The 27,405-nt window shown below is 44.9% G+C and overlaps 1 protein-coding gene across 1 annotated transcript in view; it reads right to left on the reverse strand.

The window, feature by feature from the left end:
* Positions 1-27,405, reverse strand: part of pcca (propionyl-CoA carboxylase subunit alpha) — a gene marked incomplete at its 5' end in the record, with an annotated part of 94,715 nt that overhangs the window by 20,161 nt on the left and 47,149 nt on the right. The window contains 6 exons of the mRNA XM_084321475.1: positions 967-1,180; positions 3,013-3,088; positions 15,999-16,067; positions 16,293-16,367; positions 23,130-23,273; positions 27,040-27,190. Coding sequence (XP_084177601.1) covers positions 967-1,180; positions 3,013-3,088; positions 15,999-16,067; positions 16,293-16,367; positions 23,130-23,273; positions 27,040-27,190 — 729 coding nt within the window. The remainder of the gene's footprint in view (positions 1-966; positions 1,181-3,012; positions 3,089-15,998; positions 16,068-16,292; positions 16,368-23,129; positions 23,274-27,039; positions 27,191-27,405) is intronic.

The raw sequence follows: 27,405 nt of genomic DNA on the forward strand, positions 1-27,405 counted from the left end.
GCTAGCCAGCTGGCCACCCCCAATCCACAACACCAGCCAACCGTACAAAATACGGTCTCCGCCAATCACATCGATTTGCACAGTTAGTTAGATAGCCACTCCATTGCAAATTAAAAGGTAGCCAGCACAGCCCGTATTAGCTAGCTACAGTGGCTAGGTAGCTAATGTTAGCCAACGGAATAACGATAGCTAGCTAGCCAACAGCTGCAAAAACAAACGCCAATGATGTTATCAGCCGTTGATATTATGAGCTATCAGTAGCTAGCCAGCTAGATAATGTTAGACAACGCCTCGTGTATTAAACTAAAGTTAATAGTTTACTGGGCCATTTTGTTTAATGCTTCAGTGATGTTGAAAGAGGAGCTGTCACGACAAGTTGCCGGAGGCTCTGCACTTGGAGCGAATGAGAAGATTTGTTGACGAGACGGGTCTGTGAGGGGGAGGGGCAATGTGTGCACTGCAGCAGCGTGTGTGCCTGTGTGTCAACAACTTGCTGTAAGAGAGAAGGCAGCGAGAAAGCCAGCTGGTATCGATAGTGCGGGAAATGAGTATTGAAACTGTTTTAAATATTCAGAATCGATATGTATAGAAAAACCGGGCTTCAGATCGATTGGTCGGTACGACCTTCCAAATCTAACACGCTAACTGCCCGTCAATCAAAAGGACGTCAGACTCACATACTGTATAGGATGTACGCGGATGTAAGCGGATATGAACAGATGTAAGCGGATGGGGGATGGGGACCGGGAGAAGGTTGACCTTGGGCCAGTTGGAAGCTCTGTATTCTCTCTCTCTCAGTGTAATTCTGTTATCATGAACCTGCCACCGTTCATTTGCACAACAAGTGTGCCGTCTGTCTTTAATGATACCTCCATACCGCACTGCTGAGAACTCAAGAGCAAAACGGCAGCTCACTGCCCCAACACTGTTTACTGTATATTATATATATATCCATGGTTTCCTTACCTCAAATTACCCAGAAACCTCTGGGAGCGGAGATGAGCGGCAACGTGGAGTGCAGCGGCGGAGGCCAACAGCTCCTTACGACCGTCGGCCCCCAGCTGGTGACCTTTGAACCCCTCGGGGTAGACCTCGGGCAGGAAGTTGGTGGTGATGTCGCCGGCGATGAAACGAGGGTGGGTGATGATCTCACGGAGCAGGGGGATGTTATGAGTGACACCTGGAGAGAGAGAGAGAGAGAGGTGGAGAGATACAGAGAGATACAGATAGAGGTGAGAGACAGATACAGAGATAGAGATACAGAGAGAGATGAGATACTCGTCTCTCTCACCAGATACAAGCTGGTGAGGAAAGCTAGCTCCATTATCTGAATAAAAAAAATAAAAAAATCTAACCCTAACTAACCGTACTGTCATGCACTTGTCCTAATAAACTAACCTACACTGTAGCACTCAACACTTTGATGAACATTGTTGCTCAGCTGATAAGAGTTGTGCCCTTCCTGCTGGCTTGTCGTACAGAACTTGTAAGTCGCTTTGGATAAAAGCGTCAGCTAAATGACTAAATGTAAATGTAAATGTAGCTCCGTGGTGGGAGTCGAGCTACCTAGACTAGAGGTGATGGCAGAGAGGGGGATGAGAAGGAAGCTGGCTGCCATCATGGAGAACCCTTACCACCCCCTCTACGACGAGCTAGTCAAGATGAGAAGCTCGTTCAGCCACAGACTCATACCTAGGGATGGGTACCTTTCACATTTGAACCGATACCGGTACCTGTGAATCGATACCGGTACCCAACGGTACCTTTTTTCGGTACTTTAGTCTCAAGAAATTTAATTGACCTACCTCAGTCGTAAAAAAAAAATCCAAACTTCAAATAACTACAATTTCGACAGTTTTCGGCTTGTCATTGCTCCGACTGCTTTGTTGTTGAATCAAGTCAAATCCTAGGTAAGCATATATTGTGCGTGTGAACGTTGACATGAAAGAAAAAAAAAGAAAAAAAAAAAAAGGGAAAAAGGGAAAAAGTAAAAAGAAAAATAATAATAATAATTTTTTTCCCCCCCGGTTTCTCACTTGATTCGATACTCGGTAGTACCGACGTGTTTCGGTTCGGTGCCTCAAAAGTACCGAATTCGGTACCCATCCCTACTCATACCCCCCCCGACACTCAACTAACCGCCTCGGACAGTCCTTCATACCAGCAGCCTCCAGGCTCCACAACAGGGGGCAGCGACTGCTGCCAGACATTGACCTAGGACTAATAGGAACCCAAGGAGGACAATTTACACTACCTTAGGCATACTGCACCCTATGTGGATACTGTGATACTGTGAATAATGTATATTTCAGTGGATACTGTGATACTGTGAATAATGTATATTTCAGTAGATAGTAAATTATAACACTACCTTAGGCATACTGCACCTTATGTGACACTGTGAATACTGTGAATATATTTTTCAGCTAGTTAGATAGTAAATTATATTTACCTATTTGTTTACACTGCATGTGTTGTTTTTACTACCTGTACCCCCCCCCCCCCCCCTTCCCCCATGCTGCTATGATGCCTGAATTTCCCCAAGGGGATCAATAAAGGAATATCTTATCTTATCTTATACAGAGAGAGAGACAGAGAGAGAGCGAGGAGAGCGAGAGAGACAGAGAGAGAGATACAGAGAGATAGAGATACAGAGAGAGAGAGATACAGAGAGAGATAGAGAGACAGAGAGAGCAAGAGCGAGAGGAGAGCGAGAGAGAGAGACAGATACAGAGAGAGATACAGAGAGAGATACAGAGAGAGATACTGATAGGTGAGAGATACAGAGATAGATACAGAGAGAGAGAGATACAGAGAGAGATACAGAGAGAGAGACGGAGAGAGAGCGAGAGGAGAGCGAGAGAGACAGCGAGAGAGATACAGAGAGAGAGAGATACACAGAGAGATACAGAGAGAGAGAGAGAGATACACAGAGACAGGCAGAGAGGTGGCTGACAAGACCAGAGAGAGAGAAGGGGGTACCATTATGTAGGTGTGTGTGTGTGTGTGTACCTCTGATAACGTAGTTATCCAGGGCATCTTCCATCTTGGCCAGGGCCTCAGCTCGCGTAGCGCCATAGGTCACCAGCTACAGAGAGCAGGGAGGGACATTAGGCATACGAGACACCTACACCGTGTTTCCTGGGTGATAATGGTAAGTGGACTGCATTTATAGAACAGCTTTTATCCAAAGCACTTTACAACATCATGCACCCATTCATTCACACACCGACGGCGGAGGCAACCATGCAAGGTGCCAACCTGCTCATCAGGAGCAGTTAGGGGTGAAGTGTGTCTTGCTCAAGGAATCGAACCGGAAACCTTGTACCGCTGCAACCGTGTACAGAAGGAAGAGCAAAGGGAGACTTGGGACCCTATGCTCTGGTCATTACTAGGGGTGTAACGATGCGACCTCACAACGATTAATTTAGTTAATTACGATTATTCAGGCAACGATTCAATGCATCATGAAATCTCTTCATTTGACCACGATTCGATTAATTTTCGATTAATTTTCTATCAGTTAATTCCCCCAAAAAAAATGTATACACAAATGTGGCTGGGGGAACTGATTCACTCAGCATGAACGGACTATAGGTCAATAAAAACAATACACACAAAAAAAAAAAATTTAAATGTTTTATGTTTTCATTTATATTATTACATGGCGTTTTCACATTCGCCGAAATGCTTGCTTGTGATTGGTCAATAGCGCGCGACAGAGGTCAGTTATCAGACAATAATGACCGCTGTGGGACAATAATGACCGCTGTGCGCAGCTGTTCGCAATCAAGCCCACTGACATCAGTGCAATCAGACACTGCCGGTGTTCTGCTGCCGGCGATGACAGGGGGCGGAGCGACGAGCGGAACCAGTGTTGCGTTGCGAGTCGATGTAAAATGAATTAGGTATATTGTTAGTAAGTTAGCCATGTAATAAGCGGGATAATGTATAGCTATACTCGATCATTGTCGCAAAATAATTGACCTTCACTGACGTTTAAAACACCTCGCCGAGGCGGCTCGGTATTTTAAACTCTGTGTCGGTCAATTATTTTGCGACAATGACCTCATAGCTATACATTATCCCTTACTTAATTTAGATTATAATCGATTCTAACATATTCAAATCGATGCAGTTGAATCGTCACATTAGAATCGATGCATTTAGATTAATCGATGCATTGTTACACCCCTAGTCATTACCACTGCATAAAGACACAACAAAGGCCTTGCATGGTTCTCCGTCTTCCAACATGGCTGCCTGTAGCACAGCAACCATTGTTTTGTACATATATGGCAATGAAAGAAACAATGTGTTGATATATAGACAATTTCAACTTTCCAACATAAACATTCTGAATGGACCCAAGTTTACTTGCTGTTGCAGTGTTTGCTGATATCAATAACTGACCGGAAGTAAAGACGGGTCCAAGCTGTTACCTAGCAACACAATTCCAGTGAAATCGTCTATATGAGAAACATATCAACAAAACATAATTGTAACTGAGGGGTACAATTCCCTGACTGTATTGATAAGTATGGTATCATTAAACCACTACCGCTTTATGTACTTTAATTACTGGCCATACAGTACATGATATATAAATATGATGAACACTTCCCACAATGAATCGGTTCCACACAAAGTGGTAATTAAGTATTTATTGCAGCAAAAGGTACATAATATACTTCTCTATTTTACTTTGGATGCGGTTATAAGGCAAAGGAATGTGCGTAGGCAAATCAATAATGAATGTCCATTCTCTGGTTACGCAGGAGGTAATTATACAACCTGAATCTTAGGGAATTATATCTATGGTACACTAGTAATATATAGCGGGAGATACTGGAAGGGTCCCCCCGGTTGTAAGCCAGCAGGGGTAGAGGATCTGTCGGTAGTAGAGAGTCTGGTCAACAATGACTAAGGAGACTCCAAGTACAGGAGACGGTGCAATAGTCTCTTGATCCACAGACGAATACAGCTGTTCTCCGTAGACTGTAGCTCCACAGTGAAGAAAGCTAGCCGGCCTCAGGCTCTCTGAGGCGCAGACTCGACGTGGCTCCTCACAGGGTAAATCCCACACGTGTAGGCGTCGGCGATTCTCCGCTCCATAAATCACAGGACCAAAACAAATATAATCCAGCCGCAAAGGGCTATGTAGTCGTCGGGTAGATTAATCCAGTGTACATGTCCACACGGTTCTCGTCTAGGTCTCCTCGGGTGAAAGCGCCATGAAAGCAGCCCAGCCTGGATAAGCACTCTAGCTGGTACGAGGAAGTGTTGGTGATGCTGGTCACTGTAGAACTTTAGCCGCACGATACACTATACACAAATAGACTATTACTGACTTAATAGAAATATGTCGCACTCGACGGTATAGTGCCAAACTCTGACAATTCAGTTATTAATTCGCACGCGGTCTCAATGCTCTATTTGGGGCCAAACAGGCCATACTTCACCGCACGGAGTATCGTGGGTGAGGCTTCAACTTATTGGGTAACTCTACTTCTGTATTCACCTGCGCCATATTTATATGCACGCGAACAATCTAGTGCCAACCTCATTTCTGTCTCGTATCCCTGGGCAAGGCCGGGCATGTACAGACATGTCTTGACGGTGGCCTTGAACCTGACTCTGGAGGCATGGCCCTGGCGCCTGTGGACCGCTGTCCAATAGGAGAATGAAATATTATGGTCTGTACTAGGCTAAAGGGATATTCCGTGTATATGTACAAGGAATATACAAGGGATATCAAACGATATACAAATACTATGCAATATATATCAATCAATAAATATATATATTCGGTTTAATCTGATCCTTTGTAACAGCCGCCTCCTAATTAGTCCCACCTAATTAGCTAAGCAGAGACAGATTAACCGCACTGTCCACTACTCAATGTCTGTTGTGAGGGGTCGGGCAGTTCACAAAGTCATGGGGTCATGGTCGTCATCGATAGTATCGGGGAGCCTTGGCAGTTCTATTAGCCTCGCCACGGGTCGGGTGTAGATCCGTCCTTGGACGAGCACTTCGGCTGCTCGGACCTTTCCGTCGGCACCGGTGATCACTTTGCTTACGCGGCCAGCCGGCCACATAGCTCGGGGTAGTGACTGGTCGATAATCATGACGACTGTTCCTTCTGTCAAATTGTCTCTCTCTTTCACCCATTTCTGGCGGGTCTGTAGAGACGGTAGATAGTGGAGTAGGAAGCTGTTCCAAAACTTGTCAGCCAATACTTGACTGTACCTCCACATTCTTCGGCCGTTCGCTTCTTCAGGCCTGTACATTGTCTGTGGTAGCGCAGGGTCCAGCCGCACCATCAAGAGTGTGTTGGGGGTGACTGGGTCGACATCTGCTACATCACTTGAGACGTAACCGAGGGGCTTTGAGTTCAATACTCCCTCGATCTCCGTGAGGACTGTCATTAGGACTTCTTCCGCCACGGTCTGGGCCCCAAGCACGGCGTACAGGGCTGTCTTTATTGAACGTACTTCTCGTTCCCAAGTTCCACCGAAGTGAGGTGCGTTCGGGGGATTAAACTGGAAGTCAATCTGGGATGGAGCGAGGTGGGTCTTAAGTTCTGGGCCCATAGCTTGGAAGCTCTCTCTCAGCTCTCTTTCTCCGCCTTTGAAGTTTGTCCCGTGATCAGACAATAATATAGACGGTTTGCCTTTCCGCAATGTGAATCTTCGGAAGGCCATAAGGAATGAGTCTGTGCTCATGGTTGGAAGGAGTTCTATATGCATCGCTCGGGTGGTCATGCATTTGAATACAATACCCCACCGCTTCTCGGTTCCTCTTCCTTTCTTTATATACAGCGGGCCGAAACAGTCCATACCGGTGGAGTGAAAAGGCTCGTCGCCGAGTCGGAGGCGACAGGGAGGTAGGTCAGCCATCCGGGGTATACTGGGCTGCGCTCGCCACTTACGACAGTCTAGACAGGTTCGCTGGAAGCGCCGCACTGCTTCTCTCCCTTGCAGTATCCAATAACGACGTCTGATCTCCGCGAAGACTCTCTCTGCCCCGGCGTGATGCACATCCTCGTCGTATTTCTTTATGATCAGCTCTGTGACCTTGTGTCGGCTGTTTAAGACTATCGGGTACTTGACGTCATCCGGTAAGTCTGGAGCTCTCCGCAGACGACCACCCACTCTGATGAGACCATGGGCGTCGCTCTCGGGGGCTAGGTGGAGCAGTCTGCTGTCTGATGGGACGGGCTTTGCTCCCTGTAGACAGTCTAGCTCATCGGGGAACGAGTCTCTCTGGGCTCGTTGTAGTAGAAGAAGTTCTGCTTCTTCGTAGTCAGCTGCTGTAATGTCAGTAGTGAGCTGAACCTCTGGGTGGTGCCACAGGAATGTCTTTAGCTGCGCACTCTCTAGGGTGAGGCAATCGTCTATGTCGGGGTCTGTGGAGACAAGTGTGTTCAATCCACAGAACATAGATTTCTTGTTTTCGGCCTCCTCTTTACTCACTTCCCGTGGGGTGGGTGTAGGCCACTCTTCTTCCGGGAGCTTGAGGAACTCTGGCCCGTCACTGTATAGGTTGTGACGGGTGAGGTCATCCAGGGACATTCCCCGGGTGATGACGTCAGCTGGGTTGTGTTTTGTGTCCACATACCTCCAGCTTGCTACTTCTGTTAAATCTTGAATCTCTGTGACTCTGACTCCCACGAAGACCTTGTATCTGCACGAATCAGACCGGATCCATGTGAGTACTGTCGTGGAGTCTGACCACAAGATTGTTCTTTGCACCGGAATGGTGAGTTCACGTTGGATTAACGTGGCGAGTTGCGCTCCTGCTAGGGCTGCGCAGAGCTCTAGACGCGGGATAGATTGTTGCTTTCGTGGGGCTATTCTTGAGCGAGCCAGGATGAAAGCAGTATGTATTTCTCCTCCCTCCTCTCGGGCACGCAAGTAGGCCACCGAACCGTAGGCTACTTCGGAGGCGTCGCTGAAGACGTGCAGGTCCATCTGGCACGTCTCCGGCCTCACTGTGGGTGGGAAGTAGCTGCGGCGTATGTTGACACCTGGGAGTGAGCTGAGTTCCGTCTCCCACTCTCTCCATGTGGATGCAAGGTGTTCGGGTATGGGGTCGTCCCAGCCCTGGTCCTTGTCCCATAACGCTCTTACAATCATCTTTGCCCTGGTGGTGTAAGGTAGAATACATCCTAACGGGTCATATTGTCTGGCGAGTGTTCTGTATACACTCCGTCTGGTGGTCGGTAGTGCAGTCGACCTTCCCTGCTCCTTGGTCAGGGGTGTGTGTTTATAATGGAGCGAGTCTGTTTTGAAGCGCCAGACTAGTCCTAATGTCATTTCTTGGGCTTCTCCTGGGATGGTCACCATCCAGGTCTCGCTGCTTGCTGCCTTGTCCTCGGGGGAGAGGCGGCGCAATACTTGCGGGTCGCTGCTGGCCCAATGCCTGAGATCAAAGCCGCCTTTGATCAGGGAGGCGCGGAGCTTGAGTAGAAGGGCCTCGGCTTCTTCTGGCGTCGAGACGCTTTGCAGACAGTTGTCCACGTAGAAACTATTTCCTACACTTTGTCGGACCTCTTCATCAGCTGCTGGGTCCTCTGCGACGTGCTTTTGCAGTGCAAACGTAGCACAGCATGGGCTGCATGTGGTTCCGAAAGGGAGGACTTCCCATTGATAGATGGCTGGTTGCTCATCCCCGATCCTCTCTCTCCATAGGAACCGCAGCAGGGGCTTGTCCTCCTCCACTAGTCTCACCTGCAGGAACATCCCTTTGATGTCGCCGCTGATGGCCACCTTGTCTTGGCGGAAACGTAGTAACACGCCTAGTAGAGAGGGGCCGAGTGTTGGGCCGGGCAAGAGCTCTTTATTCAGATTTTGTGATCCGATCTGGTAGCTGCAGTTGAACACAATACGATCCTTGCCGTTGTGGTGGACTTTGTGGTGCGGCACGTACCATGATTCGGTCGTCTGATCGGCCTCTTTAATGTCAATTTTCTTTATGTGTCCCGCTGTGATTAGCTTGTTAATCTCAGCGCGGTACACCGTCTCTTGAGCGGGGTCTCTGGCTAGGCGCCGCTCTGTGTTCAATAGATACCGCTCCGTCGCTTCTTTTGGGGCGTGGAAGGTAGGCATACCCTCTCGCCTCAGGAGTGGAGTTGCGTATCTCATCACTCCGTTGACGTTGACTCTCTTTGTCCCGTGCTCGAGGAGGGCTATAGCGTAAATGTCTTCCTTGGAACGAATGTCTTTCTTTTCGTTCTTAAAGGGCATTGTCTCTAGTGTCCATAGCCTCTCGACATGCTGTAGGAGGGTGGTGTCTTCTTCTGTCACTCTGGAGTGGAGGCAGTTAGTGGCTGCTGTTCGGTTAAGAGACTTAGCGAGGGGGCCTTGTAATGTCCATCCTAGGCGGGTCTCGACTGCTGCAGGACAGCCTCTGGGCCCTGTGTGGACCCGGTCTATCGGGACGATGAGGTCTGCATGGTCGGAGCCTATCAGCAGGGTCGGGGTGGCACCGTCTATGAGCGGTATAGGTAGTTGACGCAGGTGCACATATTTATCCATCAGCTTGGCGATGGGGTAGGTGTACTGCGACAGGCCTATTTCTTGGCTGGTGAAAGCATTAGTAATCCTATACCGTCTCTCTGGCTGCCCGCTTGCTGCGATAGTGAAGGAGACATTCTCGCCCTTTATCGTCTTTAGATCTCTTCTTATTGTCCGAATCGTCATCTGGTTTTCGCTCCCCCGCAGCCCCAGCTGGGCCGCAGCGGACGCGAGGAGAAGGGTCTTCTCTGACCCGTCGTCAAGGACGGCGTAAGTGTCCATGACCTTATCTTGGTAACTCAGTGTTACGCGGACCACCTTTAAGAGCACCCGGGCGCCCCCGCTGCTGGCGGGGTCAATGTACATAACACTTGCCTTTGTGCTGCTTGAGGGTGCAGGCTTTCTTCTGTTACTGTCGTGTAGGACATCTAGGTGGGCTCCGTCACACCGATTACACCTCTTCTTTAAGCGGCAATCGGCTGCCATGTGACTGCGCGCACATCGGTAACAGCGTCGGTTGGACTTTATCCATTGACTCACCTCGTCGGCGGTCATCTTCTTGAATGTGTCACATTGTGACAACCAGTGTTCCTTTTCGCAGTACGGGCACACCATCTTCCACTTCTCTTTCATCGAGGGGGTACTGTGGTTCTTGCTGCTCGGTACTGATTCTGATTGGTGCATGACGGTCACCAATCTTCGGCCATCGTTTGCTCTCCTAGGTCCCTCTCTGGAGCTTGGGGTGCTCCGCATGAACGTATCCAACCGTAGGCTGTTGACTTCTCTCGCCAGGATGTCGGCTAGGTCTAGGAGGGATGGCTCGGGACCGTTAGGATCACGGTGGTCTCTTTGCCGCCTGAAGCGCTCTTGTCGGGCGGGCGGAAGCTTCTCTAAAATCCTCTCGACATTAGAGTTTGCGTACAGTTCGTGCATACCCTTTTCTCTTTGCGCCCCCAGCATCCCTACCAGGGATTGTACCTTGATAGACAGGTCATCTAGTGAGCGATTGTCTGTGGCTGGGGGTAGGCGGTCAATATGCCTTATCTCTTGTATTACGTAGTCCCATATGCGTCCATATCTTTGGTCGAGTGCTGCTAGAGCCGCTGTGTATGGGGTAGTAGAGGTGGCATAGGCCAGCGCTATATTGTGCGCTCGGGGCACCTTGAGGTGCTTCAGTAGGATAGCATACTTGTACGGTTCATCAGCTACATCGGACATCATTGTCTCTAAGCACATTCGTAGCTCCGTGTACTGTGCTCTGTTCTCGTGGGTGAAGTCCGGAAACGTCGGTGTGCCAATGTATGATGCCATGGATGGCTGGCACATCGGTGAGCGTTGGAAGAGAGGCCTCCTAGGCGAGTCTCCTCTTACGCCTCTTGGTGGGCTGGTACCTGCTGGGTACCATGGCCCGCGTATCCAGGTGCTGTTCCTCGGGGCTGGTCGTGCGTCAAGCTCACCCGTGAATTGAGTCGGGGGTCTGTAGCGCAGAGCCGCGGGGGTAGAGCCTGGGCTGTACTGGACCTCCTGGTCCTGTGGAGTACTGTGCTGCTGTCGGGCTTGACTCTCCTCCTCTCCCTCTTCTTCTTCCTCTGGCAGGTCCTCTAGATCCTGTAGTCGTCTATTTAGCCTCTCCGCGGTGTAGACCGTTTCTTCCTTGTAGCTGGGTCTCACTTGGACCGGTCGGGGAAGGGGTTCGGAGGGGGGTATAGGCTCTCTCTGGTGGTCGGGCTCAGGGTCGCTTGATCGGGTAGGGGAGGGTGCCCTTGACCCTTGTCTTGACGAGGCCCTGGAACCCCGTGCGGAGGGAGGGGGTGTTGCCCTGGTGATCAGCTGCTCCATTATCTGCGCTTGTAATCGGTCGCGCTCGGCTTCGCGCTTGGTGAGAGCGAGGTCGCGCTCTGCTTCTCTTTGGGCACCGGCAGCGGCGCGTTGGGCTTCGGCGGCGGCGCGCTGGGCTTCGGCCCGGTCCCTTACCATATTCTCTTCCGTCTGAAGGCGTCTAATCTCTAGACGTATACGATCTTCGTCGCTCCGTTGCTGCGCCTGAAGGCGTTCTCTTTCCATGGAAGAATGTTCGCGCTCACTAAGCGTCTGTGCTTGGAGTCGATCGCGCTCTGTTGAGGCTGCTAGGCTGGCGAGGAATGCCTGTGCCAGCATCTTGTCCGCCTCGCTGGGGGAAGACGCTGGTTGAGGTGATCCGCTCCTGGCAGTACTCGTTGGAGATCTGTTCTCCTGTGGCGAGTCCTGGAGATCCATCTCCGGGGTGCTCTCCTCTTCTTGTAGCGGGTAGAGTTCCATCCCTGGAGGGCTGTCTTTATCCTGGAGCTCTCCGGGGACTACTTCTTCGGTCTTGGCGGGGGGTAAAGTCATGTCAGGTCCCTCCTGGTCTCCACCGTGAGCTTGGTCAGTTACGTTAGAACCCACTAGGGCCTCTATTGGCGGGGTAGCCTGGTCGATAGGGTCGGACATAATTTTACTATCTACTTTTTCCGCGTTTACCGTCTGTAGAAAGCTAGGTAGTATATTGGCAACGTAATCCTCCAAGTACTGAGGTGTCTGCCGTCTACGCTGCGGGCGATCTACTTTAGGAGAACCGTTTTGTGGAGTGTTCATCATAGGCCATGTCAATATTAATACCACTATATTAATATTACACTAGTTACCCTCCGGCTCGAAGGACCAATTGTAACTGAGGGGTACAATTCCCTGACTGTATTGATAAGTATGGTATCATTAAACCACTACCGCTTTATGTACTTTAATTACTGGCCATACAGTACATGATATATAAATATGATGAACACTTCCCACAATGAATCGGTTCCACACAAAGTGGTAATTAAGTATTTATTGCAGCAAAAGGTACATAATATACTTCTCTATTTTACTTTGGATGCGCTTATAAGGCAAAGGAATGTGCGTAGGCAAATCAATAATGAATGTCCATTCTCTGGTTACGCAGGAGGTAATTATACAACCTGAATCTTAGGGAATTATATCTATGGTACACTAGTAATATATAGCGGGAGATACTGGAAGGGTCCCCCCGGTTGTAAGCCAGCAGGGGTAGAGGATCTGTCGGTAGTAGAGAGTCTGGTCAACGATGACTAAGGAGACTCCAAGTACAGGAGACGGTGCAATAGTCTCTTGATCCACAGACGAATACAGCTGTTCTCCGTAGACTGTAGCTCCACAGTGAAGAAAGCTAGCCGGCCTCAGGCTCTCTGAGGCGCAGACTCGACGTGGCTCCTCACAGGGTAAATCCCACACGTGTAGGCGTCGGCGATTCTCCGCTCCATAAATCACAGGACCAAAACAAATATAATCCAGCCGCAAAGGGCTATGTAGTCTTCGGGTAGATTAATCCAGTGTACATGTCCACACGGTTCTCGTCTAGGTCTCCTCGGGTGAAAGCGCCATGAAAGCAGCCCAGCCTGGATAAGCACTCTAGCTGGTACGAGGAAGCGTTGGTGATGCTGGTCACTGTAGAACTTTAGCCGCACGATACACTATACACAAATAGACTATTACTGACTTAATAGAAATATGTCGCACTCGACGGTATAGCGCCAAACTCTGACAATTCAGTTATTAATTCGCACGCGGTCTCAATGCTCTATTTGGGGCCAAACAGGCCATACTTCACCGCACGGAGTATCGTGGGTGAGGCTTCAACTTATTGGGTAACTCTACTTCTGTATTCACCTGCGCCATATTTATATGCACGGCGAACAATCTAGTGCCAACCTAATTTCTGTCTCGTATCCCTGGGCAAGGCCGGGCATGTACAGACATGTCTTGACGGTGGCCTTGAACCTGACTCTGGAGGCATGGCCCTGGCGCCTGTGGACCGCTGTCCAATAGGAGAATGAAATATTATGGTCTGTACTAGGCTAAAGGGATATTCCGTGTATATGTACAAGGAATATACAAGGGATATCAAACGATATACAAATACTATGCAATATATATCAATCAATAAATATATATATTCGATTTAATCTGATCCTTTGTAACAATAATCATTTGGTGTCTTATTACTGGATCTTGTAAGCAAGTCACAGTGGAACAGTAATATCTTGCTTTTCCAGTGTTTTACCTACTCTACAACTGGACAGAAATTAGGCATTTTCTTTTGAAAGTGGTTACTAATAGTTACAGGCAGAGAGAGAGAGAGCTACACAAACATTCCTCGCAAGGCCTCCATTTCACCCCCGATAGCTAGTTTCAGATATTTATCAATATCTGACAATATATATATATTTTGTAATCTATATCAAAATCCAATCACTTTTCATCAGTAAAACTAAATATTTGAGCGCTTACATCAGCATGTGTGCAGCATCACAATTCCAACCAATAATATGAGTGTATTCTTAATATGTTCCCCCTCCCAAGCTAGCTTAACCTTCTGTAGTGAAAGGGTTAACCTTCTGTATTGTCGCCGTGAAAGGGTTAACCCTTTGTTGTGTGGTAGTGAAAGGGTTAACCTTCTGTATTGTCGCCGTGAAAGGGTTAACCCTTTGTTGTGTGGTAGTGAAAGGGTTAACCTTCTGTATTGTCACCGTGAACGGGTTAACCCTTTGTTGTGTGGTAGTGAAAGGGTTAACCTTCTGTATTGTCACCGTGAAAGGGTTAACCCTTTGTTGTGTGGTAGTGAAAGGGTTAACCTTCTGTATTGTCGCCGTGAAAGGGTTAACCTTTTTTTTTTTATATATTTTTTGGACAAATCTCTCCAATATTCAAAACATCTCTTTTCACATCACCATATGCAACTTCCAAGATTTGCCTTTTTCTTTTTTGTAAGAACATACAAAACATGTAAAAGACTCATACAAATACATTAACACTTTGATTGCCTAAGGCTAAATTCATGATATACCATAGGTTGCCAGCTCTATTTGTCTATGGAGAAGATCCCCTTCTTTGCAGGGCTATAACTTTTTAAATTCTATTGCTAAATTGCCATTATTAGGGCCCATTCAATGTCCTATATGTATTGTTCAGGGTGAAGCAACGTTAAACTTTTTCATTCACATATTCATACTAAAGTATGGTCTAATGTATAAGTATGTTTTCATCTCTTTCTGCAGCTTTCTCCAGAACGTGATCTATAGCCCCAAATGCATTATATTGATGATGAAATACAGTTTGATGGCAATCGGCGCGATATAAAAAATTCCAACTAGACATGGTTCTAGAAGTTACTACACGTCATCTGATGTTGACCGGATGGGTGAGGGGGCGTTTATAATTCCGTGGGCAACATTATACCATTCATCTAGTGTGGGTCATATGTTCATCAGATAAGTTAGTATAGGAGACATTGAAAAATAACGCTGAATCTTACCGTATCTTCCTCGCGCCGTTGGGCGATGAGCGTGGAACAGACATTTTCCTATTATGGGATGTAGAAATATCGGGTCCATTTCCAGCTTGTATAATAGTATATACGTCCAAATCATGTTGTTTATCGAGTTATTGGCAACGGATCGCTATGTATTGTGATGAGCTAGAGTGCCGGAACCTATACAGAGTGCCCGGAAGTAATATGGGTGAATAGCACATCGTCCAAGTAACTTCCTCTTTGACGATTGCGCCGATCGGCCACCAGATGGCGCTCTTGAACCGCTAGAGGGTTCAGTGGGGCTTTTTGGTGGGTCTCAGGCCAGCGGATGGGAAATATGAATCCGATCACAGATTTTTGAAATATTGATATCAAAGACGAGTTACGGCGTCCTCTGCAACTTGAGCATGGCGGGGAAGGACGCCTAAACACGTTTTCGGCACTTAAAGTGTTAACAACTGACATGGAAAATAAAAAAATACTTACGAAAAAAGAAAAATACTATACATTGTGCGTATACATCCCCGATATATATACTTTGCATGTAGACCGATCTACCTGCGAGCAGGTATGTGCTGCATCCTCTATCGGGATGCCACCCTTCTCCATATTGCATGTGAGAGAAAGCGTCCCAGACACACGCCGTTGTGCATGATAGCATGTGTGTCTCAAATATATGTATGTGGGTACGTGTATCACGTAAGCATGTGTACATGCCTCACCTATGTGTGCGTGTGCATCTTCCAGGTATGTGACTGTACTCCTATCTCTTGTGTGTGTCTCGTATCCATGTGTGCCTCTGCCCCGGGTTAACCCTTTGTTGTGTGGTAGTGAAAGGGTTAATAACGAAAGAAAGTGTGGCTGAGCTGAAGAGATACACCTATGAGGCGGCCGTTTCCAAACTAGCAGCCTAAAGATTCCACCTAGAAACACAGAACTGCTTAGCAAGCTCAGCTCTCCTGTGACCAGGATAATGGCTGAAAGATCAGACCCAGTCACGCTCCACGTGATACCAGCTGAATGGTCATCAAATCCATTCTTCTATGTTGCTCATGACATGCAGGAGATATGAGTCATAGAGGATATTGATAATTATGTTAGGTTCCCTATTCCAACGTCTTTTCCAAGCTGACCTTAGAGATCATGGGGTCGTAGTAGATGCTGATGTCACTTCCCTCCTGGATGCCGCTGTCCACGCGTACCTGACGAGAAAACAAGAGGGTTGTTGTTGAATGTGAATTTATTTTCAGTTTATTACATTTTACTAAAAATGTAAACAAACACCCCCCCCCCCAATCCCAGGACACCCACCCCCTCATATATATATATATATATATATATATATATATAGGAACAAACAATACTATAGTACAAACAAACGAAGCAACAAAAAAAACGAAAGAAAAAGACAAAAAGTAAACACTCACGTTACTGAGACCAAGAGGTTCCTGGTATTGTGACAGACGTCCGATTGAGGGAAGACCAAACGACTTGTAGGGGTCCTGAGGTTGAGACGCAAGAACAGGAGTGGAAAGAAGAAATAAAAGATCAGATACGATTATGATTTATTACAGGTTCTACTGTACATTTATTACAGGTTCTACTGTACATTTATTACAGGTTCTACTGTACATTTATTACAGATTCTACTGTACATTTATTACAGATTCTAGATTCTACTGTACATTTATTACAGATTCTACTGTACATGTATCTTATTACAGGTTATACTGTACATTTATTACAGGTTAAACTGTACATTTATTACAGGTTCTACTGTACATTTATTACAGGTTCTACTGTACACTTATCTTATTACTGGTTATACTGTACATTTATTACAGGTTAAACTGTACATTTATTACAGGTTCTACTGTACATTTATTACAGGGTCTACTGTACAGTTATTACAGGTTCTATTGTACATTTATTACAGATTCTACTGTAAATTTATTACAGGTTCTACTGTACATTTATTTTATTACAGATTCTACTGTACATTTATTACAGGTTATACTGTACATTTATTTTATTACAGGGTCTACTGTACATGTATTACAGGTTCTACTGTACATTTATTACAGGCTCTACTGTACATTTATTTTATTACAGGGTCTACTGTACATTCAGTACAGGTTCTACTGTACATTTATTACAGATTCTACTGTACATTTATTACAGGGTCTACTGTACATTTATTACAGATGACTGTACATTTATTACAGATTCGACTGTACATTTATTTTATTACAGGGTCTACTGTACATTTATTACAGGTTCTACTGTACATTTATTACAGGTTCTACTGTACATTTATTAGATTCTACTGTACATTTATTACAGGGTCTACTGTACATTTATTACAGATGACTGTACATTTATTACAGGTTCTACTGTACATTTATTAGATTCTACTGTACATTTATTACAGGGTCTACTGTACATTTATTACAGATGACTGTACATTTATTACAGGTTCTACTGTACATTTATTTTATTACAGGGTCTACTGTACATTTATTACAGGGTCTACTGTACATTTATTACAGGGTCTACTGTACATTTATTACAGGGTCTACTGTACATTTATTACAGGGTCTACTGTACATTTACTACAGATTATACTGTACATTTATTACAGGTTCTACTGTACATTTACTACAGGTTCTACTGTACATTTATTACAGATTCTACTGTACGTTTACTACAGGTTCTACTGTACATTTATTACAGATTCTACTGTACGTTTACTACAGGTTCTACTGTACATTTATTACAGGTTATACTGTACATTTATTACATGTTCTACTGTACATTTATTTTATTACAGGGTCTACTGTACATTTATTACAGGTTCTACTGTACATTTACTACAGATTCTACTGTACATTTATCACAGATTCTACTGTACGTTTACTACAGGTTCTATTGTACATTTATTACAGATTCTACTGTACGTTTACTACAGGTTCTACTGTACATTTATTACAGGTTATACTGTACATTTATTACATGTTCTACTGTACATTTATTTTATTACAGGTTCTACTGTACATTTACTACAGATTCTACTGTACATTTATCACAGATTCTACTGTACGTTTACTACAGGTTCTATTGTACATTTATTACAGATTCTACTGTACGTTTACTACAGGTTCTACTGTACATTTATTACAGGTTATACTGTACATTTATTACAGGTTCTACTGTACATTTACTACAGATTCTACTGTACATTTACTACAGGTTCTACTGTACATTTATTACAGATTCTACTGTACATTTATTACAGATTATACTGTACATTTATTACAGGTTATACTGTACATTTATTCCAGGTTCTACTGTACATTTATTACAGGTTCTACTGTACATTTACTACAGATTCTACTGTACATTTACTACAGGTTCTACTGTACATTTACTACAGGTTCTACTGTACATTTATTACAGATTCTACTGTACATTTATTACAGATTCTACTGTACATTTATTACAGATTCTACTGTACATTTATTACAGATTCTACTGTACATTTATTACAGATTATACTGTACATGTATTACAGATTATACTGTACATTTACTACAGGTTCTACTGTACACTTTTGACAACACCATGCACACTGATTGAAAACAGATTCTACTCCCCACCAAGAAAAGGAATCATCTCTCAATATCAACGGTAAGTCAACTGCAGGTTTCTGATGCGTTGCTTAGAGAAGCAACACCATGAAACAATAGGGACGGGGAAAGATTGATACAGCGATATTTATCACAATACCTTGTGTACCGATATTATATAGATACAGTGATGCCGTGTTTCAATATTTAAAGAACATTTAAATAAGACTTGTTTTGCTTGACAAGCTTGCTGCCAAAAAATATTGGAGTGAGGTGAACAGACTGGAAAGTCTGGAAATATTATCTTATTAGATAAAACAGATGTATATATATATATTATCTTATATTATCTTATTAGATAAAACAGATGTATATATATATTATCTTATTAGATAAAACAGATGATGTATATATATGATCTTATTAGATCAAACAGATTATGTATTTTTTTTTATCCACTTTTTCTCCTCTTTTTCTATTTTTTCTCCCATCCCAATTCCAATGTGCCAATTCTTCCCTCCCCTGTCTTGAACGTTGCTTGCATATGCCCCCACACTGGCCGGTTGTAGGGAGGATAGAAGCCTTGCATCACGTGTCCCCTCCGATACACGAGGAGGCAGCATGTCACATATTTTTTTTTTGTATTTTATTTTGTTTATTATTTTTTAAACAAACATAAACAAAGATGACAACACACGATAAGATATACAAGCATTAATTAACAGTGCATATCCAATGAAATTACCATTTAGTCAAATGTCTTATACAGGATATACCCCTAATACCTGTTATCTAAAAACCTACACACATATGCTCCAGCTCGTACCCCCCCCTCCCGGACCCCCCATTGGATAATCCAACCATGCATGTCACATCTTTTCACCTGCCAGCGTGGACTCTCCTTGGCGAGGTGTAAGGTGTGGGAGGCTCACGCTACCCCCGCCATTTCCTGTCTCTGCTGTGCAGGCGTCTCCAACCGACCTGTAGGAGTCGCTGTCCACAACGTCCAGATTACCACCCATCGACTTCCACCCGCTAACTGCCAATTGAGTTAGTATGACGGCTGGCCCAAGCCGGAGGCACCGCCGACAGCCGGAGTCGAACCCGGTGTCTCTTGCGTTGGTGACGAGCGCAATGTCCGCTGCGCCACCCAGCCGCCCAGATTATGTATTTCTTATTGCAAATGTTGACAACGTTTTCAGTTGGAGACATAATTTGCAATTGAAAAAAGGTAATAAATCACAATATGGTGTCTGGTGATCTCTCTCCTCAGCAGCTCTCTGGTGATCTCTCTACTCAGCAGCTCTCTGGTGATCTCTCTACCCAGCAGCTCTCTGGTGATCTCTCTGGTGATCTCTCTCCTCAGCAGCTCTCTGGTGATCCCTCTCCTCAGCAGCTCTCTGGTGATCTCTCTACTCAGCAGCTCTCTGGTGATCTCTCTACTCAGCAGCTCTCTGGTGATCTCTCTACTCAGCAGCTCTCTGGTGATCGCTCTACTCAGCAGCTCTCTGGTGATCTCTCTACTCAGCAGCTCTCTGGTGATCTCTCTCCTCAGCAGCTCTCTGGTGATCTCTCTACTCAGCAGCTCTCTGGTGATCTCTCTACTCAGCAGCTCTCTGGTGATCTCTCTACTCAGCAGCAGCTCTCTGGTGATCTCTCTCCTCAGCAGCTCTCTGGTGATCTCTCTCCTCAGCAGCTCTCTGGTGATCTCTCTACTCAGCAGCAGCTCTCTGGTGATCTCTCTCCTCAGCAGCTCTCTGGTGATCTCTCTCCTCAGCAGCTCTCTGGTGATCTCTCTCCTCAGCAGCTCTCTGGTGATCCCTCTCCTCAGCAGCTCTCTGGTGATCGCAGGGATTAAAGCAAAACAAATTCTCCTGACTGAACTTTTTTTCAGGCCAAGTCATATTCTTATTTTAACCTCCACTGTATTTTTTTTTAATAGCGTTAGCGTTTTAAGGGAGCCTACTTGTAGAGCCTACTGTCCTGACTGTGACTATAGACACTACTGTTGTGGTTGTTGTGCCAGGCAGGGAGGCTGTGTGCTGGAGAGCGTGAATGCAAGCTTCTGATTGATGGCGAGCTAGCACCCTTTTCCCATTACTTTGAACCATTGTGTTAGTTTGAACAAACTAGAGATGTTCCGATACCATTTTTTGGGTATCGGCCGATACCGATACTGATCCGATACCAGTGCATACATTAAAATATATATTTTTTTAAATATAAATTATACAAATCTTTTTTTTCTTTACAGCTACTGTTTTATACTGTTTTTTTTTTAGTAATAACTATAAAGTAATGGTATTTATTCAACAACAGGTGATTGTATAGATTAGTATTAGTATCATTAATTGACAACTATCTCAATGAGTTCACCCACGGAATGGTTGTTGGGACATTGATTCCGCACGGACGTTATATGTTGTTGCACTCCAGAAGGCTCCGGTAACTTCAGTTAGTAGCAGAGGCTCTGTTGTGATTTTTGCACAATAAATATTCAACATTCTCTTTTGAGACTCCGCCTCAGACTCTTATCATTTGGCACTAAAAGCTAAACATTGCCACCGATATGGCTGTCCGCAACATGTCATTAATTGTGTGCGAGAGGTCGATCAGTGACCACTTTAGCGTGAGCTAGGTTAGCATGAGCTAACGTTAGATGGAAATAAGACCATATAACGTTACTGGTGAAAAAGTGATTTACCTTGGAATACTCCTGTGCCAACTGCTGTACTTTGCTTGCAGGTCTGCAACCATTATTGCTGGATTATGAATAGACCCAACTTTAGCCAAGGTAACGTTAAAGCTAAAACTAGCTTTTCGGTTAGCTCTACAGCTAATGCTAATAACACCAGCAAGCGAACCCATCAGAGCTCCCCGTCAGACTGCTGTCGGGACGATGCCATTTTAAGAAAGTATCTGCTGTTAAAATGACAAACGGCATTGACACTTTAATTCGCGGTTGATTAAAAACATTTGTTTTATAATGCTCACTCAGCAGACCGCACGTGTTGTTGATAAATTACGTCATATGGTATCGGAGTGCAGAATTAGAGGGTAATCCTGTCTCTCGAGTCGCTGAGTGACAATGACTGCTTGGCGCGATAAAAATGCCCTTTTTCATGATATTTGGCGCCTCTGATTGGCTCAATTTTGTTTCAATCTGTATGCATCTACAAATCATATTATACCAAGGTAGCCAATTCCGTCAGACTGCGAATCAAATTGACGGATCTTCCAATCAAATTGACGGAAATCAGTCTGGAGACGGAACGCTTTAATGCCTGTGATCCCTCTACTCAGCAGCTCTCTGGTGATCCCTCTCCTCAGCAGCTCTCTGGTGATCTCTCTACTCAGCAGCTCTCTGGTGATCTCTCTCCTCAGCAGCTCTCTGGTGATCTCTCTACTCAGCAGCTCTCTGGTGATCTCTCTACTCAGCAGCAGCTCTCTGGTGATCTCTCTCCTCAGCAGCTCTCTGGTGATCTCTCTCCTCAGCAGCTCTCTGGTGATCTCTCTGGTGATCTCTCTCCTCAGCAGCTCTCTGGTGATCTCTCTCCTCAGCAGCTCTCTGGTGATCTCTCTCCTCAGCAGCTCTCTGGTGATCTCTCTCCTCAGCAGCTCTCTGGTGATCTCTCTGGTGATCTCTCTCCTCAGCAGCTCTCTGGTGATCTCTCTCCTCAGCAGCTCTCTGGTGATCTCTCTGGTGATCTCTCTACCCAGCAGCTCTCTGGTGATCTCTCTCCTCAGCAGCTCTCTGGTGATCTCTCTGGTGATCTCTCTACTCAGCAGCTCTCTGGTGATCTCTCTCCTCAGCAGCTCTCTGGTGATCTCTCTGGTGATCTCTCTACTCAGCAGCTCTCTGGTGATCTCTCTGGTGATCTCTCTACTCAGCAGCTCTCTGGTGATCTCTCTACTCAGCAGCTCTCTGGTGATCTCTCTACTCAGCAGCTCTCTGGTGATCTCTCTACTCAGCAGCAGCTCTCTGGTGATCTCTCTACTCAGCAGCTCTCTGGTGATCTCTCTACTCAGCAGCTCTCTGGTGATCTCTCTGGTGATCTCTCTACTCAGCAGCAGCTCTCTGGTGATCTCTCTACTCAGCAGCTCTCTGGTGATCTCTCTGGTGATCTCTCTACTCAGCAGCAGCTCTCTGGTGATCTCTCTACTCAGCAGCTCTCTGGTGATCTCTCTGGTGATCTCTCTACTCAGCAGCTCTCTGGTGATCTCTCTACTCAGCAGCAGCTCTCTGGTGATCTCTCTACTCAGCAGCAGCTCTCTGGTGATCTCTCTACTCAGCAGCTCTCTGGTGATCTCTCTGGTGATCTCTCTACTCAGCAGCAGCTCTCTGGTGATCTCTCTACTCAGCAGCTCTCTGGTGATCTCTCTACTCAGCAGCTCTCTGGTGATCTCTCTGGTGATCTCTCTACTCAGCAGCTCTCTGGTGATCTCTCTACTCAGCAGCTCTCTGGTGATCTCTCTACTCAGCAGCTCTCTGGTGATCTCTCTGGTGATCTCTCTACTCAGCAGCTCTCTGGTGATCTCTCTGGTGATCTCTCTACTCAGCAGCTCTCTGGTGATCTCTCTGGTGATCTCTCTGGTGATCTCTCTGGTGATCTCTCTGGTGATCTCTCTAGCTCGTACCTCAGCATAAACACGGCTCTCGATGGCCCAGCCATTGATGGGGATGTCTTCTTGCTTGAGTCCGAGGGGGTAACCCTTGGCGACGCGGATCATCTGCTCTACCAGGTCCAGACCGGTGATGCACTCCGTGATGGGATGCTCCACCTGGAGGGGGGGGGGGGGGGGGGGGGGGGGGTCAGAGGTCAACGGGTCAGTCTCTTCCTAACTTTCCTCAGAGAATCACTTTTATTCACTAAGGATAGAGCTGACCCCGAATGCTTTGATGCTAAATCGCTATTCCAACGCTTCATTTTCTTTGCCATGTCCGCGGAGCGAGACATAATAAAATGGCAAGTACTGTATCAATAGAACTTGAGAAAATGTGTATAAAACTTTTTTTTTCTTTTTTGCTTGACAAGCTTGCTGCAAAGAAAATGATTGGAGTGAGGTGAACACCAGGTCCAGACCAGTCATACAACTGATCGGGTAAACATTTTAATTAACAGAAGAAAATGTACGTGTTAATATTGACAACCCTATTTTTTTATATATATATATTTTAGTCAGGGGATATATGGGAGACCAACTGGTCACTATGCTGAATGTATATGGTCCGAACCACGATGACCCTAACTTCTATGTGAACCTTTTTCTTAAAGTGACATGCACCCCTTCAGAACTTATAATTGGTGGTGACTTTAACTTGGTATTAGACCCTGCTATGGACAGATCCTCCCCTACCCCTAAACCTTTAACCTCAGCGGCCAAGGCTCTTAAAAAAGAACTTATGGATCTTAATTTGTTGGATATATGGCGGGAGGGGCATGCATCTCAAAGGGAATATAGCTTCTACTCACACATGCACAACAGCTACTCTAGGATTGATACGTTCTTTATACATACAGCAAAACTCCATCTTGTTTCGTCCTGCGAATACTTAGCACACACTCAGATCACGCCCCCCTTTTGATTAAAATAGCCTTAAGCGACTCTCACACAAACTCCAAACGCTGGAGGTTTCCTAACTTTCTAAATAGTAGAGTGGCATTTTCTCTTCGCTGTTCTACAAAAAATGAACTTTGGCCCAAATATGCTAAGAATGATCCATATGCTGTACCTTAACCCTACAGTCAGGATACAGACCAACTCCGAGATTTCACCTTCTTTCCCTCTAAGGCGCGGTACTAGGCAGGGTTGCCCTCTTTCCCCGACACTTTTTGCGCTGGTAATCGAACCCCTGGCTATAGCAATAAGGTCACATAAAGCTAGTGATGCACGATATATCGGCCGCCGATATAATATCGGCCGATATGGCAGTTTTTTTACACATCGGTATCGGTCCGATATCAAGATAGGGCCGATATTTATATAAAAAAAAAACATTTTTTTTAATATTTTTTTTTTATATTTTTTTTCTTCTTTTTACATGTTTTGGCCTTAAATAGTTTCAAAATATCAGTCATTTCTGAAAATAAGTTACAAAAGTAAAAAAAATATGCGTTTTGGAAAATAGCTCTTTATTTGATTATCATAAAAAAGTGTTTTCTATACAGAGATATCGACATTGGTAAATATCGGTATCGGCCAGAACAGCAATATTAATATCGGTTATCGGTATCGGCCACAATTTTCACATCGGTGCATCACTACATAAAGCTATTAGTGGGATCAAGGTGGGTCTTGAGAGCCATGTCATCTCTTTATACGCGGACGACATAGTCCTGTTTCTAACCAATCTTGACTCATCCATGCCTGCCCTTATGGAACTACTGTCAAAGTATAATGTAATCTCAGGCTACAAGATTAATGCACAAAAAAGCGTGGCCATGCCACTTAACTCACTAGCTGAAAAAATACCAAGGTCCAATTTCCCCTTCCAGTGGAACTCACAATTTGTAACATATTTGGGTCTAAAGATCCCGAACCAAATAGATACAATTTTCTTACTAAATCATGACCCACTACTTAAAAAGGTGGAGAAGGACCTAGATAGATGGATGCAGCTGCCTCTCTCGCTAATCGGACGTGTGAACTGCATTAAGATGAACATCCTTCCTAAATTTCTCTCTTTTTCAAACCCTCCCTATATCTATACATAAGAACTTCTTCAAGAAATTACAAAGGATAATATCTGCATTCATATGGAGAAGGAAGAATTTTAAATAAATTTAAAATTAAAACCCTATATAATTCCCCCCGTGTGGTGGACTGAAACTCCCGGACTTCCAACGCTATTACTGGGCTGCACAGACAAGGGCTCTGTGGATTTGGCAGAATGAGTCGATTAATTCCCCTGCCTGGAGACAAATAGAACAATGCCATATGATGGACGTACCGCTGGCCGGAATTCCTTTTATCAGGAAGTACCACACCCTGAAGAATCGGATAACCCATTTATTAAACACACAGCAAGAACATGGTTTGAGATTCAGACACATCTTGGTAGCTTTATTGCATTTCACAGGAAGACTCCCTTCCACAACAATCCAGCTTTGCCAGAATCACTTAGAGATGGCATCACCAAGAGGTGGTACACTCAAGGAATTAAAACTTTTGGGGACCTATATGATAATAACATACTTATGTCCTTTGAACAGTTACGCGCCGCCTTTCACCTTCCAACTACTAATTTCTTCAAATACCTACAGGTCAGACACTTCATAGGTACAGATCAGGGAGGAAACTCCACTCTTCCAAAACCCCTCCTCATAGATGATATTCTAAAAGGAGTTAGTCACACTAGAGGCATCCTATCATTAACATATGATAGAATTCTGACCAGTACAGAAATAATACCCCTAAACGCCAAGAACAAATGGGAGCGGGACCTGGACTGTACCTTTGATGAAGATGAATGGGAATCACTATGTGAGTCCGCACTATCTTTTTCATATAACACTCGACATAAACGTATGCAATTTAACATTCTCCATAGAACCTATTTTACGCCGGAAAGTCTTCACAGGATGAATGATGCTATCTCTGACCTTTGCCCTAGGTGCTCAACGGAAAAAGGTAGCCTGCTCCACATGTTCTGGGAATGTAACAAACTGAGACCTTACTGGGGCTCAATTTGGGAGATTCTCGAAGAAATTAGCATTATTAGGAGACATGTCTGACATTTCTCCAGATAGAGGCAAAGTGCGGATCATTAAATTGGCCATGATTGCAGGGAACAAATGTATTGCCATGCTGTGGAAAAGTGCTGAATCCCCCCCCCCCATGTCTATGTGGCTTAGTGAAATCTCTTCATACATGGCATCAGAGAAAATAATGTTAAATCTTAAGAAAAAACCACATCTCTTTGATAAATGCTGGGCTGGGTTTAGGCAATACTTAGAACATATTACATAGTAGGTTGACGATGTAGGCTATTATTGAAGCTCCCTTTTGTCTGTAAATGTTATTAGTTGCTCTTTGAAGAGAAAAGATGTAACGTTAGATATTTATTTGTTTGGTATAGAAGTATGGGCACCTGTTAGACGGGTGTAATTGGGTTTACTAAATTCTCAAAATGTGTAAAAAAAAAAAAAAAGATAAACTGAATTTGTTGAGGTCCTAGTCTGGGGGAGGGGAGGGGGGGTCTGGCCTAGAGGTTTTCTTTTTGTTTATATTGATTTATTATTTTTATTTCAGGGGGGGGGGGGGGGGGGGGGTTATTTTGTATCTATTTTTCTGTAACTCGGGGAGGGGGGGCAGTTGGCAGCATTTCCTTTTGTATTATTGTTGAACTGTTGAACTGATGCTGTAAAACTGACAAAAAAAAGAAAATACCAATAAACATATTGTTTAAAAAAAAAAAGACAAAAGCAACACATCTATAATAATAACAATAAAATCTCACTCCATCTCTCATACGTGGAAGCAATTCTGATGAATTTGGTGGAACATTGACTATTACTATAAATAAAGTTTAAAAACACACACAGACCTGTAGTCGTGTGTTCATCTCCAGGAAGTAGAAGTTCTTCTTAGAGTCAACCAGGAACTCAACGGTACCAGCTGAGGAGTACTGGACGGCTTTAGCGAGCTGGACCGCCTGCTCCCCCATCGCCCGGCGCGTGGTCGGGTCCAGGAACGTACTGTCAAACACACACAAACAGTTTGTTAGTAACTGAACTGCTTAGCCAAACACAATGTTTTCAATATTATACTCTTTTCTTTCGGCTCGATTTTTTTATGGGTCTTCCTAGGTTTCATTCCACTACAATTGATACATAGTAATGGCTTTCCCTGTTTGCAATTATCAATATAAAAAGCTCATATGTACCTGTTGTCAAGCCCTATTAAATAATAT

The sequence above is a fragment of the Notolepis coatsorum genome (genome assembly GCF_963971535.1).
Source record: "Notolepis coatsorum genome assembly, chromosome: 9".
Lineage (NCBI taxonomy): Eukaryota > Metazoa > Chordata > Actinopteri > Aulopiformes > Paralepididae > Notolepis > Notolepis coatsorum.